This window comes from Macaca fascicularis, chromosome 3 (assembly GCF_037993035.2).
Source record: "Macaca fascicularis isolate 582-1 chromosome 3, T2T-MFA8v1.1".
Lineage (NCBI taxonomy): Eukaryota > Metazoa > Chordata > Mammalia > Primates > Cercopithecidae > Macaca > Macaca fascicularis.
This window is the reverse complement of record NC_088377.1, coordinates 170474639-170489216: the sequence shown is the minus strand read 5'-3', so window position 1 is coordinate 170489216 and position 14578 is coordinate 170474639. Positions and strand designations below refer to the sequence as shown.

Below are 14578 nucleotides of genomic sequence, written 5' to 3'. Positions count from 1 at the left end.
AATGTCCAGAGATCTTCAGCTTCTTAGCCTTGTGTCTTCCACTTTCAAATTGGCAAATGCCATGAGGGGAAAAGTGGAGCCGAAGAGTGAACTAAACTCTATGCTCTTCCATTCCCTTCTCTCTGGGATCTGTGGCCTCATATTTTAGCGTTGGTGTCTTTAAAAACGTTCTTTGTCGGGAGTATTTAGTGAATTTTTTTTTCTTTTTTTTTTTTTTTGAGACCAAGTCTTGCTCTGTTGCCCAGGTTGAAGTGCAGTAGCGTGTTCTTGGCTCACTGCAACATCCACCTCCTGGGTTCAAGCGATTCTCCTGCCTCAGCCTCCTGAGTAGCTGGGATTACAGGTGCGTGCCATCACACCAGGCTAATTTTTGTAGTTTTAGTAGAAATGGGGTTTCACCATATTAGCCGGGTTAGTCTCGAACTCCTGACCTCAAGTGATCTGCCTGCCTCGGCCTCCCAAAGTGCTGGGATTGCAGGCTTGAGCCACTGCGCCTGGTCTTAGTGAATCTTTTCTGGTGGTTTATGAATTGGTGTAATAATACCAGATGGTCTGTTATAACCAAAGTTGAAACACCTGATAAATGTTATGAGAGAGGTAGCATTATTGTTTAGGGAGCATATGGACATGAAACTAACTCCTATGTGTTGTTAAAAAGCTTTGCTACCTTTTCTAAACAAATTTTATAGAAAAAAGTCTTACAGGCCAGATGTGATTGTTCATGCCAGTAATCCTAGCACTTTGGGAGGCTGAGGCAGGCAAGCCCAGGAGTTTGAGACCAACTTAGACATTATAGCAAGACCTGGCTCTACAAAAATTAAAAAAAAAAAAAAATTAGCTGGGTGCCGTGATGTATGCCTGTAGTCCCAGCTATGCAGGAGGCTAAGGTAGGCAGATCACTTGAGCCCAAGAATTTGAGGCTACAGTGAGCTGTGATGGTGCCACTGCCCTCCAGCCTGAGTGACAGAGAGAGGCCCTGTCAAAAAAAATTTACAAGATCTGTATCACTTTTAAAAAAATTGAATATAAAGTACAAGTTATTTTTAATAAAAAGGTAATTACAAAAGACATTTTAAAAATAATCAAACAGCCGGGTGCAGTGGCTCATGCCTGTAATCCCAGAACTTTGGGAGACCAAAGCAGGCAGATCACCTGAAGTCAGGAGTTTGAGACCAGCCTGGCCAACATGGTGAAACCCCGTCTCTACTATAAATACAAAAATTAGCTGGGTGTGATGGCACATGCCTGTAATCCCAGCTACTTGGGAGGCTGAGGCAGGAGAATCTCTTGAACCTGAGAGGCGGAGGTTGCAGTGAGCTGAGATTGTGCCATTGTACTCCAGCTTGGCCAACAAGAGCGAAATTCCTTCTCAAAAAAAAAAAAAAAAAATTCAATCATCATCAAAGGTGCTTGAAAAATAAATTTCCTGTGCATCCCTACCCTCCAAGTTAACCAGTTTTGCATCTCTACCTCTAAGATTACTGGTTTGCCAGGGGGTAAGTAATTGTTTTGTTTTGTTTTGTTTTGCTTCTGCCCTTCATTTTTGAGGTCTCTACTTTTAAGGAGATAGAAATGTTTAAAGTCAGAAGTACAGATAATTGAGGATGATACGGTTGGTGTTTTCTGCTAGTTTCTATTGTTTAGTTTCTGCACAATGTGGCACTGCACAAGCAATTTTTTCCCCAAGGGTCTTGACCCTGGTGGGTTGACAGGTGGATTTCATTTGGGAAAAAGATTTGTTTGTTTGTTTGTTTGTTTTGAGACAGAGTCTCACTCTGCTGCCCACGCTGGAGTGCAATGGTGCAATCTCGGCTCACTGCAACCTCCGCCCCCCGGGTTCAAGCAATTCTCCTGCCTCAGCCTCCTGGGTAGCTGGGACTACAGGCACACACCACCACGCCTGGCTAATTTTTGTATTTTTAGCAGAGATGGGGTTTCACCATGTTGGCCAGGCTGGTCTAGAACTCCTGACCTCAGGTGATACACCAGTCTCGGTCTCCCAAACTGCTGGGATTACAGGTGTGAGCCACTGCGCCCAGCCTACATTGGGGTTTTTATTGTTGTTCTGTTTTGTTTTCTAAATGTAAACACAGAAACACAATGCAAATGTGTAGCTTAGTGAATTACTATATACGGATGTCCTTGTAACCACCACCTAAGTCAAGAAATAGAACTTTGAGCACAGTGGTTCAAACCTGTAATCCTGGCACTTTGGGAGACCGAGGCAAGAAGATTGCTTGAACCCAGAAGTTTGAGACCAGCCTGGATAACATAGCGAGACCCTGTCCCATTTTTATAAAAAAAGAAAAGAAAAGAAATAGAACTTTACTGGCCATTCCACTCCAGAAGCTATTCTTGTACCATTTGACATAACTACTTTCCTCCCCCATAGAGGTAACCACTGTCCTTTTATAATAATCTTTTGTGTTTCTTTATGGTTTTATACTTAGTGGCTTAGTGGGTCCAGCTGGTTCTTCTTGTTTTTTTTTTTTTTTTTTTTTTTTTTGAGCCGGAGTTTTGCTGTTGTTGCCCAGGCTGGAGTGCAGTGGTGCAATCTTGGCTTACTGCAGTCTCCGCCTCCTGGGTTCAAGCAGTTCTCCTGCCTCAGCCTCCTGAGTAACTGGGATTACAGGCACCTGCCACCATGCCCAGCTAATTTTTTGTATATTTAGTAGAGATGGGGTTTCATCGTGTTGGCCAGGCAGGTCTCGAATTTCTGACCTCAGGTGATCCACCCGCCTTGGCCTCCCAAAGTGCAGGGATTACAGGTGTGAGCCACCGTGCCCGGCCTGTTTTTTAATATGTTTTCTGAGTGTCTTAATCTGCAGGTTCTCTCTCTGTTAATTTTTTTTTTTTTTTTTTTTAAGACAGAGTCTTGCTCTGTAGCCCAGGCTGGAGTGCGAAGTGTGATCAATGCTCACTGCAGCCTTAAACTCCTGGGCTCAAGGGATCCTTGCCCTCAGACTCCCGAGTAGCTGGGACTAAGGGGCATGCCACCACACATGGCAAATTTTTCAAAAATTTTTCCAAGAGACAGGGTCTTGCTTGTTACCCAGGCTGGTCTCAAACTCCTGGCCTCAAGCGATCCGCCTGCTTTGGCCTCACAGAGTGCTGGGGCTACAGGCGTGAGCCACAACACCTGGCCTCTGTAGATTATTTATCTGTTGAACTATCAGGGCCATTTGACTTGTAGAGTTTCCCACAGTGGATTTTGCTGATTTTATTGTCATGATTCAGTTCTACTCTCCTTTGTTTTTCCTGCAAATTAGCTGCTGGATCTAGAGGCTCAATGAGGCACAGATTTGATTCCCTTGTTATTTTGGTATCTCCTTTCATCAAGAGGCACATAAGTGTTTGGTTTTCTGGTGGTTCTGATTGTTTACCACGATGAAGCAGATTACCCCAAAACTTAAGTGATTTGAAATAAAAACCATTTTATTGTATCTCATAACTTTGTTGATCAGGAATTTGAGCGGGCTCAAATCAGCATCTGGGATCCTGATTGTGCTCCTTCGGGTTTCATCCATTTGGTGGCTGAGCTTGTCTGGAGGTTCTAAGATGGCTTCATTTACATGCCTGACAGTCTGGTGGGAATGACTGGAAGCCTGGATTCAGTTGGGCCCCTCTAGTTTTCCATGTAGTCTCAGGGCTCTACCACGTTCTCTCCAGCAGAGTAGTCTTAAGTTTTTACAGGCAGTGGCTTTCCTCAGAGTAGTGTTCAGGATACCAAGGCAGAAGCTCCAAAGATTCCTTTGACTTAACCTTGAAAGTTCCAGAATGTCACTTCCTGCCATATTCTGTCAGTTATGCGAGGTATCAAGGCCAGTGCAGATTCAAAGGCATGTAGATTCTACCTTTCAGTGTAGGATTAGCATTATATTCACAGCTATCTTTAATCCACCTTATTCTTTTTTGTGTGTGATGTAACTAGCTGTTATTGTTCAGTGCTTAATCCATTAATTGTGGGTTGTGAAGTGTTAATATTCTAAATCTGTTATTTCTTTACTTACATGCTGTTAGGTTAGTGCCAAAGTAATTGTGGTTTTTGCCATTGTAATACTTCTATAAAGAAACTCTTCTCATCTGTTAGGTTACTTAGGAGTACAGTTTATATAGGAAAACCAAGATAAATACATGATTTTTTTTCCCTTGTAAGATAATGAGTTTATATCTGCTTGTAATTGTTACCAAAAATGGCCTGTGGTGGACAGTTTGTTTTTTCCTTGTATCCCTTGCTGAATCCAAAATTGTCCTATCTCTGGCCAGCTGGTTGCCTCCTTGGCTCCTCAGTACTTTTGAAATGACTCTAGTAGTCTTATTGTCTTCTGTCCTTTCTAGTATGACAAGATGTATCATGGGCCTATCTTGTATATTTAATATTGGTATCTTTTAGTGGGAAATTGAATTTAAAGGCTACAGTGTAGGCGCTAGGGATGCAACTTGTTACTGAGTTGGACAGTATGTTTAGGGCTTTCAGTGGATAGAGCTAGGGAATTGTATATATTTTATATATCTATATAGGATATATAAATTATCTATGTGTGTGTATACATATGTAGAAAAGTAGGTATATAAATAGTGGGTATAAGTACTTAAAGGTAAAATACCTCATGAATTTATATTGCCTTTTCAACTACAGCATTATAAAGTTTTTAACTTAAGCCTTTTTGTCTGCACTTCTTTTCTTCCATACTGAGAATCCAGGTTGTGAGGGACACAGACGGTGATAGAATATCTCATAATTACTCAGTAGCTCTGTCCCACATTAGCCTAGTCAGTAGCCTCAGACTAACAATGCTAACACTACTACCATCAGTATGTACACTGAAAACAAGCGTAGTTTTGCATGTGCTCTCCCCTTTCTTTCACACTGTGTCTATACATAGCTTGTAATCATTACATACCATTTCTCTTTTGACCTTCATTTATTCGTAATTGTTGTAATAAACTATGGTTAATATTCACCCCCAGTCCTTACATTGATGCCTTGTTCTCTCTAATCAGTTTGATTGTCCAAAGCTCTTTTTTTTTTTTTTTTTTTTTTTTAAAGCAGATTGTTTAGGAAGGGCTTTTAGGAATAATATCTACATTCTTGCAAGTAACAGTTTCTGGCCTTTATAATTGAAAATCAGTTTGACTTGACATAAAATCTTTGTCACATTTTCTTTCTTAGCATGTCTTTACCATGTTCTTTCATTTTCTTCTGCCATGAAGTGTTCAAGTCAAAGTAGATGATAATCTAATTTTTTCCCTTGTAAATCATTTGCTGTTTTTATATAGATGTCCAAATTATTTTATTCTTTTTCTTTAAGTATATTAATTTTACCAGATTATGTCTCAGTATTGGTTATTCTGGGTTGGTATTTTTAGGTATATGATATACTCTTTCAATGTATAGTTCTATGTCTTTCTCTCTTACCACCCAACATTTCAGAAACCTTTTCTGTTTTTTTTTTTTTTTTTAAGAGATGGGGTCTTGCTCTGTCACCCAGGCTGGAGTGTAGTGATGGGATTATATTCATTTATTTACCCTTCCTCTTTTGATAACTTTGATACCAAATTTTTAAAATTAAAAAAAAAATTAGTAGCAGGATCATAGCGCACTGTAACCTCAAACTCCTGGGCTCAAATGATTCTTCCTCCTCAGCCTCCTTAGTAATTAGGACTACAGGCACACACCACCACACCCAGCTAATTTTTTAAATTTTTGTAGAGGCAGTATCTTGCTATGTTGCTCAGGCTGGTCCCAAACTCCTGGCGTCAAGCCTCCCACCTCCGCCTCCTAAAATGCTGGGATTATAGGCGTAAACTGCCTTGCCCAACTAGGAACATTTTCTTGAATTACAGTTTTTGATAATTGTTCCGTTTCCTTGTTTTGATTTTCTTCTTCAGAGATCTCTGTTGTCTAGATGTTAGATCTTTGTCTCTGTTCAATATTTGTCATTTCCTCTTGAATCTTTAAAATTTTTTTTTTTATTTTAAAAACTCCATGTGTTTCTCTTAAGACATTATCTGATGTGTTTAGTCACAGTGAAATTCCTCCTAGTCTTCATCTCTGAAGGGATTTTCTTCTTTAATTTGTTTTTTTCCTGAGATTTTTACCGCATTTCTGAAATTTTCCTTCCCAATTCTGTTCTTCCGTATCTTGTATCATTTTCTTAACGTTGTTTAGCTCATTTTGAAATAATAGGCTAGGTTTTTAAACCTGTTTTTCTGGTCTTCTTTCCTCATAAGGTGTTACTCTGCTTATTTTCTCTTTCAGCCATGTATGACATTTGACCTCAGTTGCTTATTTTCTGTGAAATTAGTTTTTCTGAATTTCTAGAAGAAGGTTTGATAAGGATAATACTTTCAACCTTTTCTTCCTTCATTTCTATTATACTTGTCCTATATTATTTTGAGTTTTTTTCACAGGAGTTTTTCCTCAGTTGGGGTCTTTTCCTCATTGTTTGGTTTCAAGGTTTTATAAAGGCTAAACTATTGGCATCCCCTTCACACTTACACTCACTGGCTATTGGATTGGGTAAAACCTCCTCCATTTTCTTTTTTTTTTTGAGACGGAGTCTCACTCAGCCGCCCAGGCCGAGTGCAGTGGTGTGATCTCGGCTCACTGCAACCACCGTCTCCCGGGTTCAAGTGATTCTCCTGTCTCAGCCTCCAGAATAGCTGGGATTACAGGCACCCGCCACCATGCCCAGCTAATTTTTGTATTTTAGTAGAGATGGGGTTTCACCATGTTGGCCAGACTGGTCTTGAACTCCTGACCTCAGGTGATCTGTGTGCCTCGGCCTCCCAAAGTGCTGGGATTACAGGCATGAGCCACTGCGCCCGGCCCAACCTTCTCCATTTTCAACTGCCATCCTCAGATTGGCTCCTTGTACTTTCCAGTGAATCTCTGTTGGTTCTTGGTGTTTCTCTGTTCTTAGGTCCATTAGATGCCATGTTGTTTGCCTCTGCTTCCACGTTTACTGAGACTAAAACTACACAGGTCTTACAGATGTCACTGGCTTGTCTCTTTCCACTTATATTTTGGGGTTCTTGTAGATACCCTTGGAGATAACTAGACAACACCTAGTTTTGTTGCTGTCTAATGCTCTGTTTTTATGAGGGATTTGTGGAGATTGTATAAAGCTTCATAGAATCTTTTTGCTATTTAAAAATATATCAGCTAGGCATGGTAGCTCACGCCTGGAATCCCAGCACTTTGGGAGGCCAAGGCAGGAGGATTGCTTGAGTTTAGGAGTTCAAGACCAGCCTGGGCAACATGGTAAAACCCCATCTGTACAAAAAATACAAAAATTAGCTGGGTGTGGTAGCAGACACCTGTAGTTCCAACTACTAGGGGGCTGAGGCAAGATTATCTCTTGAGCCCAGGAGGTCGAGGCTGCAGTGAGCTGAGATCGTGCCACTGCACTCCAGCCTGGGTGACAGAGTGAGACCCTGTCTCAAAAAATAAAAAGATATTAATGTGAGCAAAGTAAAGATATTCTGATGGTATATTAAATCATAGGCGTGCTTGGATTACTGGTTAATCAATGGCTAAAAACTTTGGAAGATTTTTTACTTGAGAAAGGAAAATTGGTGCTATTAGTACTACATTAATTCATTAAACTTTTGTTGAATACGTTTGAGACGCGATGCTTGGACTAAAAAGTACAAAAATTAGTAAAATATACTATATCTGTAAAGAAGTTAACACCTCATGCTTACTTTGTACCCCTTATTTCATCGAAAGCTAATGTTGGGGTTTTTTGGTGGGGGGTGGGAGGGGTGGTTTTTTTAAAAACAGGGTGCCTGTTGCCTGGGCTCAAGCAATGCTCTCGCCTCAGCATCCCAGGTAGCTGGAACTACAGGTGCATGCCACCATGCGCAGCTAATTTTTTATTTTTTAGTTTTTAGTTTTTTTAGACAGGGTCTCACTCTGTCACCCAGGCTGGAATACAGTGGTGCAATCTCGGCTCACTGCAACCTCTGCCTCCTGAGTTCAAGCTATTTTCCTGCCTCAGCCTCTTGAGTAGCTAGGATTACAGGAGAGTGCCACCACACTCGACTAATTTTTTTGTATTTTTAGTACAGACAGGGTTTCACCATGTTGGCCAGGCTGGTCTTGAACTCCTGACCTCAGGTGATCTGCTTGCCTCTGCCTCCCAAAGTGGTGAGATTACAGGCATGAGCCACTGTGCCGGGCCCCAGCTAATTTTTTAAATTTTTTGTAGAGGCACGGGGGTCTTGTCATGTTGCCGAGGCCAGTGTCAAAACTTCTGGGCTCAAACAATCCTCCCCCTTTGGTCTCCCAAAGTGCTGTGATTATAGGCATGAGCCACACGCCCAGCCTAAAGCTAAGTTTTATGTCAGTAAATCTGTAATTAGGAAATTCAGAGTCTTTATTTTCCATTTACTTTAGGAACTTGTACAAGCCGTTTATTCTACCTGTTTCTATATCTTAACTTGCTTCATATCTATCTTTGGAAAGATCTTGAAGGATACACAAGGGATTATGTATTACTTGTGAAGAGCTCTGTCTTCATAAGAAATTGACCCCTTCTCTTTACAATATACACTGTTCCTGAATTGAGGTTGAAATTTTTTTCAGTCCATTATTGCCAGTCCATGTTAGTCGTCTTCCAGAGGCTGTTTAGCATAGAATTGGATTAGAATTAAACTAATTAACTAGTTGTCTACAATCTACTGCATGATTTTGTTTACAAAGTTGTCTTCAAAATATGGCTCCCCTTTATAATTGTGACTAGCTACTAGAGACCAGATTTTATACTTTGGTTCTTTTTATTATGTCTGTAGATAAGTTTATTTTTCCGTTGAAAGTGATTTCAGTAGCATATGTAGCACTTTGCCAAGTCGTAATTCATCAGAAAATAATTGAAGGGACCAGGCACGGTGGCTCATGCCTGTAATCCCAGCACTTTGGGAGGCCGAGGCAGGAGGATCACCTGAGGTCAGGAGTTCAAGATCAGCCTGGCCAACATGGTGAAACCTCGCCTCTACTAAAAATACAAATATTAGCTGGGTGTGGTGGTGCACATCTGTAATCCCAGCTAGTCGGAAAGCTGAGGCAGGAGAATCACTTGAACCTGGGAGGCAGGGGTTGCAAGTGAGCCTAGATTGTGCCGCTGCACTCCAGCCTGGGTGACAGAGCGGGACTCTGTCTCCAAAAAAAGAAAGAAAATAATTGAAGGATGTGAAATATTTACTTGAGCCAAGATAGCTTTTCTTCTGTTTTATCAGGAACTAATAATTGAAATGTAGGGCTACTGAGACCAATATAAAATATATTCTTATATTTATAGATATATTAAAACAGCTTCTGGATTCAATTCTTAGAGTGAACAAAGCTTTATTTTAAGCAAGAAAAGAGAAGAAACATCCAACCATAGATTAGGACTGGAAATTATACAGTGGAAATTATTTAGTGGAGACTTTTGGGACATTTTTCTTCATATTCTTGACACCTACACAGTCATTCAAATCAACAAGATTGTATCTATTAATTTAACTGATACCTCTCGTGCTTTCCTAGAATTAGTCAGATTTTAGGTAATTACTTTGTTGAACAGAGCATATAACAATGTATTTTGAACTGTTGGCTGAATTACTAGGTGATTTAGCTTGTCAGATTTTTCTTTATACGTTGGTCTAAATATGTTTATATAAGTATTGAGATTGTGGCATTAACATTAGAAAAGTAGTCTTCTTTAAGACATCTTTGTCTAATACGCTTTCAGGTTCATGCATGGGAGATCTCAGACCAGTTGTTACAGATCCGACAGGATGTGGAATCATGCTATTTTGCTGCACAGACCATGAAAATGAAGATTCAGACCTCATTTTATGAGCTCCCCACAGACTCTCATGCCTCTTTACGGGACTCATTGCTAACCCATATCCAGAACTTGAAAGACTTGTCACCTGTCATTGTAACGCAGGTAAATCCTGTGCTTCTCATTAGAGAAATTTGTATGGCCATTTGAATTTATCAGGATTATTTTAATTGGTATTGCTAGGCCATGTGAGGTAATGTTAACTTCATTACAGATATACTGCTGTATTCTTGTAAGTGGATAGAAAATGAAATTTTTAATCTTTTGTATTAATCTTAGAGTTCATTTGGTTTTGAACTAACTTAATACCAGAAGTGGTTAAGGTGAGTATGTGTTTTCACAGGCATGCTAGGTCAGAGGTTTAGGTAGTTGCCTTTTAAGAAATCCTTTCTGGGCTGATTGGCTTTAGTAAAGGTCTCATGAATGAAAGGTTGAACTAGAGTATCTGTCCTTTTCCCCCTTGGACAGGGAAATACATTAGATAGGAAAACCGGAAGCTTCTGTGAGTACATACTCACATGTGTCCTCTGCCTGGCATAGAAGTGTCCTTGAAGAGGAGGCTTTTGCTTAAGTCTTCAAGATGAGAAATGGAAAGAGAAGGGAAATGGCAATCCATTATTTGAGAACTGAGTCAAAGGTCTGACTTTGTTAGTAGCTTTGACCTTTGGCATAGTATAATTTATATGTCTGTGAAGTTCTGTGGTATTGCCAAATAAAAGTAAATATTGATATATTTTGAGGAATGTCCATATTCTGTTGTTTGACTTTTCTGTTTTTTTTTCTTTAATTTTTAAAAGTTAACTCTTAAATTTCAGCAATTTATAGCTAACCCAGAAGAGTTTATATCAGATACATATAACTGAAGGTTGGGAGAAGTGGGGGAGGGGAGGTTAGTCTAGTTGTTATATTGTTTGGAAGAAATGTAATTTCTTTGCTTCCCAATTAATATTTATTGTAACCCTATTTCTGTTCATCTGTCTTCATTTATTCTCTCTTATTCAGCTGGCTTTAGCAATAGCAGATCTTGCCCTACAGATGCCTTCCTGGAAGGGATGTGTGCAAACACTGGTGGAAAAGTAAGTAATTTATATTGACTGTATATTAGCATTTGGAATTGTCATTAACCTACACAGAGAAATTTGTTGGCAATAGCTAGATATTTGACTATTTACCTGAACTCTTAACATAGAATTATGTTATTAACCTTTGTTAGATTAAGTGAAACTTATCTAAAATTTTAAATACCACTGAAATATATTGTGTGGGTTGTAAAAGACTAGTAATTTATGTAACACACACTTCTTGAATTAATTGCAGCAAAGTCTTTTATTGCCTTGTGGATCACTCTCACTAACTGGCATGACAGCCGTTTCGTAAAAATATAGAATTTAAGAGTATATTAAATGAGAAGTTGTTATGAATATATGTTCTTACTAATTGGGGTTTGTTTCACGTTTATCAGAGGGACGGTATTCTTTTTAGACACACAGAACTTGCTACTTTGAAACAAGCGTTCCTTCTGGGTCCTGGCAAGATAATCTTGATATTTGCTTGCATTTGGTTGGGAAGTTATTTTTGAACAAAGTCTAGATGTACTTTTTACTTACAATGTAGTGTGTCATTACAGCCTTTTATGGATAACTTTTTATTTATTTTATTTTATTTTGAGCTGGAGTTTCACTCTTGTTGCCCAGGCTGGAGTTCAGTGGTGTGATCTCGGCTCACTGCAACCTCCGCCTCCCAGGTTCAAGTGATTCTTCTGTCTCAGCATCCCAAGTAGCTGAGATTACAGGCATGTGCCACCACGCCCAGCTAATTTTTATGTTTTCAGTAGAGGCGGGGTTTGGCCAGGCTGGTCTCGAACTCCTGACCTCAAGTAATCTGCCCATGTAGGCCTCCCAAAGTGCTGGGATTACAAGTGTGAGCCACCTCACCCAGCCTGTATAACTTTTTAAAAAATTATTTTTATTTTTTTTGAGACACAGTCTTGCTATGTCACCCAGGCTGGAGTGCAGTGGCACAGTCATGGCTCACTACAACCTCAGCCTCAACCTACCGGGCTCAAGTGATCCTCCCACCTCAGCCTCCTGAATGGATAGCTTATTTTTTAAAGAAAAATTTTATTGGGGAAATTGACACATGCTCCTTGAAAAAATTCTAACAGTATGGAAGCGAACCCCATCCTCTCTCCCTATCCTTATATATTGTTTTTGAAACAGGGTCTCGCTCTGTCACCCAGGCTGAAGTGCAGTGGTGTGATCATGGTTCACTGGAACCTGCAACTCTTGGGCTCATGAGATCCTTCTGCCTCAGTCTCCTAAGTAGCTGGGATTACAGATGCACACCACCGTGCCTGGCTAATTAAAAAATTTTTAATGTAGGGACGGTCTCGCTGTGATACCCAGGCTGGTCTTGAACTTGCGGGCTCAGGTGATCCTCCTGCCTTGGCCTCCCAAAGTGCTGGGATCATAAGCATGAGCCAGCACACCTGGCCCTTAACCCTGTATTTTACAAGCAACCACTATTAACAATTGGCTATGTAGAGTTTCCTTTATGCATTTTAAAATAAATAAGTGCATATATATTTTAATGTACAAATACCTATATATTTGTTTACCCATATTCAATATGTTTCATACATGTTTTTCAGTTACTACATTGTGGACATTTTTTCATGTTAGGACATATAGATATCACGTTCATTATAATGGCTATGTTTCATTGAAAAACTGTCCTTTTTTTAATCTTAACTAATTGTGGAGGACATTTATGTTTATATATTTTTTCTCTCCCTTAATAGTGGTGGGAATGCTGCTTTTGTTGTGAGTTACTCTGATGGCTGTTATCTTACGTGATTGTGTATTTTCTGTCTATAAATAACATATCTCCCCTTTTTTCTTTTGCAGATACAGCAATGATGTTACTTCTTTGCCTTTTTTGCTGGAGATCCTTACAGTGTTACCTGAAGAAGTACATAGTCGTTCCTTACGAATTGGAGCTAATCGACGCACAGAAATTATAGAAGATCTGGCCTTCTACTCTAGTACAGTAGTGTCTCTATTGGTGAGTAAGTTTGAAATACTAAGTTGCTGCATAAAGGCAGAAAACCATGATGGTTATTTTGTAATCCAATTGCATTATTGTGAAATAGCTTTCTTTGCAAAATTTAATGATGATGCTTTGGCATTTATGTAACACCTTACCATTACAACATACTTTCAGAAACTATGCTTTTTAAGTTTCTGTATAATCCTCTAAAGGTGACGTTATCTCTTTTATGAATGAAAAATGGACTTTAGAGTTATACAACTGTTAATTCAGAATTTGAACTAAGGCCATCTCATTGTATATCTTGTGCTCTTCTACTGCTTAATGCTCCAAACTGTTGACTGTTAATAAAGGATCATGCAAAGGGAAGTGTGTATAAACCTACTTTACTAAGAAAGGATCCTTCCTTTTTTTTTTCTAATTGATACATGAGAGTGGTACATATTTGTGGGGTTACATGTGTTACTTTTATTTTTTGAAACAGGGTCTCTGTCTCCCAGGCTGTAGTACAGTGGCATGATCTCAGCTCACTGCACCCTCCCCTCCTGGGCTCAAGTGAACCTCTCACCTCAGCCTCTTGAGTAACTGGGACTACAGGTGTGCGCCACCATGCCCAGCTAAGTTTGTGTTTTGTTTTTTTTTTTTGTAGAGATGGTGTCGCTTCATGTTGCCTAGGCTGGCCTTGAACTCCTGACCTCAAGTGATCCGCCTGCCTCGGCCTCCCAAAGCTCTGGGATTACAGGCGTGAGCCACTGTGCCCAGCCACATGTATTATTTTTATCCAAGTATATAATATGTGATGATTAGATCAAATCAGGTGATGATCAAATTGAGATATTCATCACCTCAAACCTTTATCATTTCTTTGTGTAGGGAACATTCTAAATCTTCTCTTTCAGCTATTTTGAAGTACTCGATAAATTATTAACTATAGTCACTTTTTTGTGCTATGTAACACTATAACTTATCCTTTCTATTCAGCTGTATTTGTGTACCCATTAATCAACCTTTCTTCATCCTCCCCTCCCCATTACCCTTCCTAGCCTCTCTGATCACCATCATTCTACTCTTTACCTCTATGAGATCCTGTTTTTTTTTTCACTCCAACATAGCAGTGAAAGCATGCGATATTTGTCTTTCTGTGCCTGGCTTATTTCACTTAACCTAATGTCTAACAGTTCCATCCATGTTGCTGCAAATGACAGGATTTTATTCTTTTTGTGGCTAATGAATATTTCACTGTGCACCTATACCATTGTTTCTTTATCCATTCAGCCATTGATAGGTACTTAGGTTGATTCCATATCTTGGCTATTGTGAATAGTGTTGTAGTAAACATGGGATTGTAGACATCTTCTTGATATACTGGTTTCTTTTCTGGGTATTTATCCAGCAGTGGGATTGCTAGATCATATGGTAGTACTATTTTCAGTCTTCTAAGAAACTTCAATACTGTTTTTCATGACTGTACTACTTTACATTCCAGAGCGTTCCCCTTTCTCTGCATCCTCGCCAGCATTTGCTATTGATCTTTTGCCCATTTTTTTAATCTTTTTTTTTTTTTTTTTTTTTTGCTATTGAGTTTTTGGGTTCCTTATATATTGTCGTTATTAATCTCTTATTGGATGGGTAGTTTGCAAATATTTCCTCCCATTCTGTAGGTTGTCTCTTCACTTGGTTGATTGTTTCTTTTG

The 14578-nt window shown here is 39.4% G+C and overlaps 1 protein-coding gene across 2 annotated transcripts in view; it reads left to right on the top strand.

Moving 5' to 3' along the window:
- Positions 1-14578, top strand: part of TNPO3 (transportin 3) — a 100355-nt gene that overhangs the window by 27411 nt on the left and 58366 nt on the right. For both annotated transcript variants that reach the window (XM_005550732.5, XM_065542540.2), the window contains exons 2-4: positions 9741-9941; positions 10839-10912; positions 12743-12899. In XM_005550732.5, the coding sequence (XP_005550789.1) occupies positions 9741-9941; positions 10839-10912; positions 12743-12899 (432 nt within the window). The remainder of the gene's footprint in view (positions 1-9740; positions 9942-10838; positions 10913-12742; positions 12900-14578) is intronic.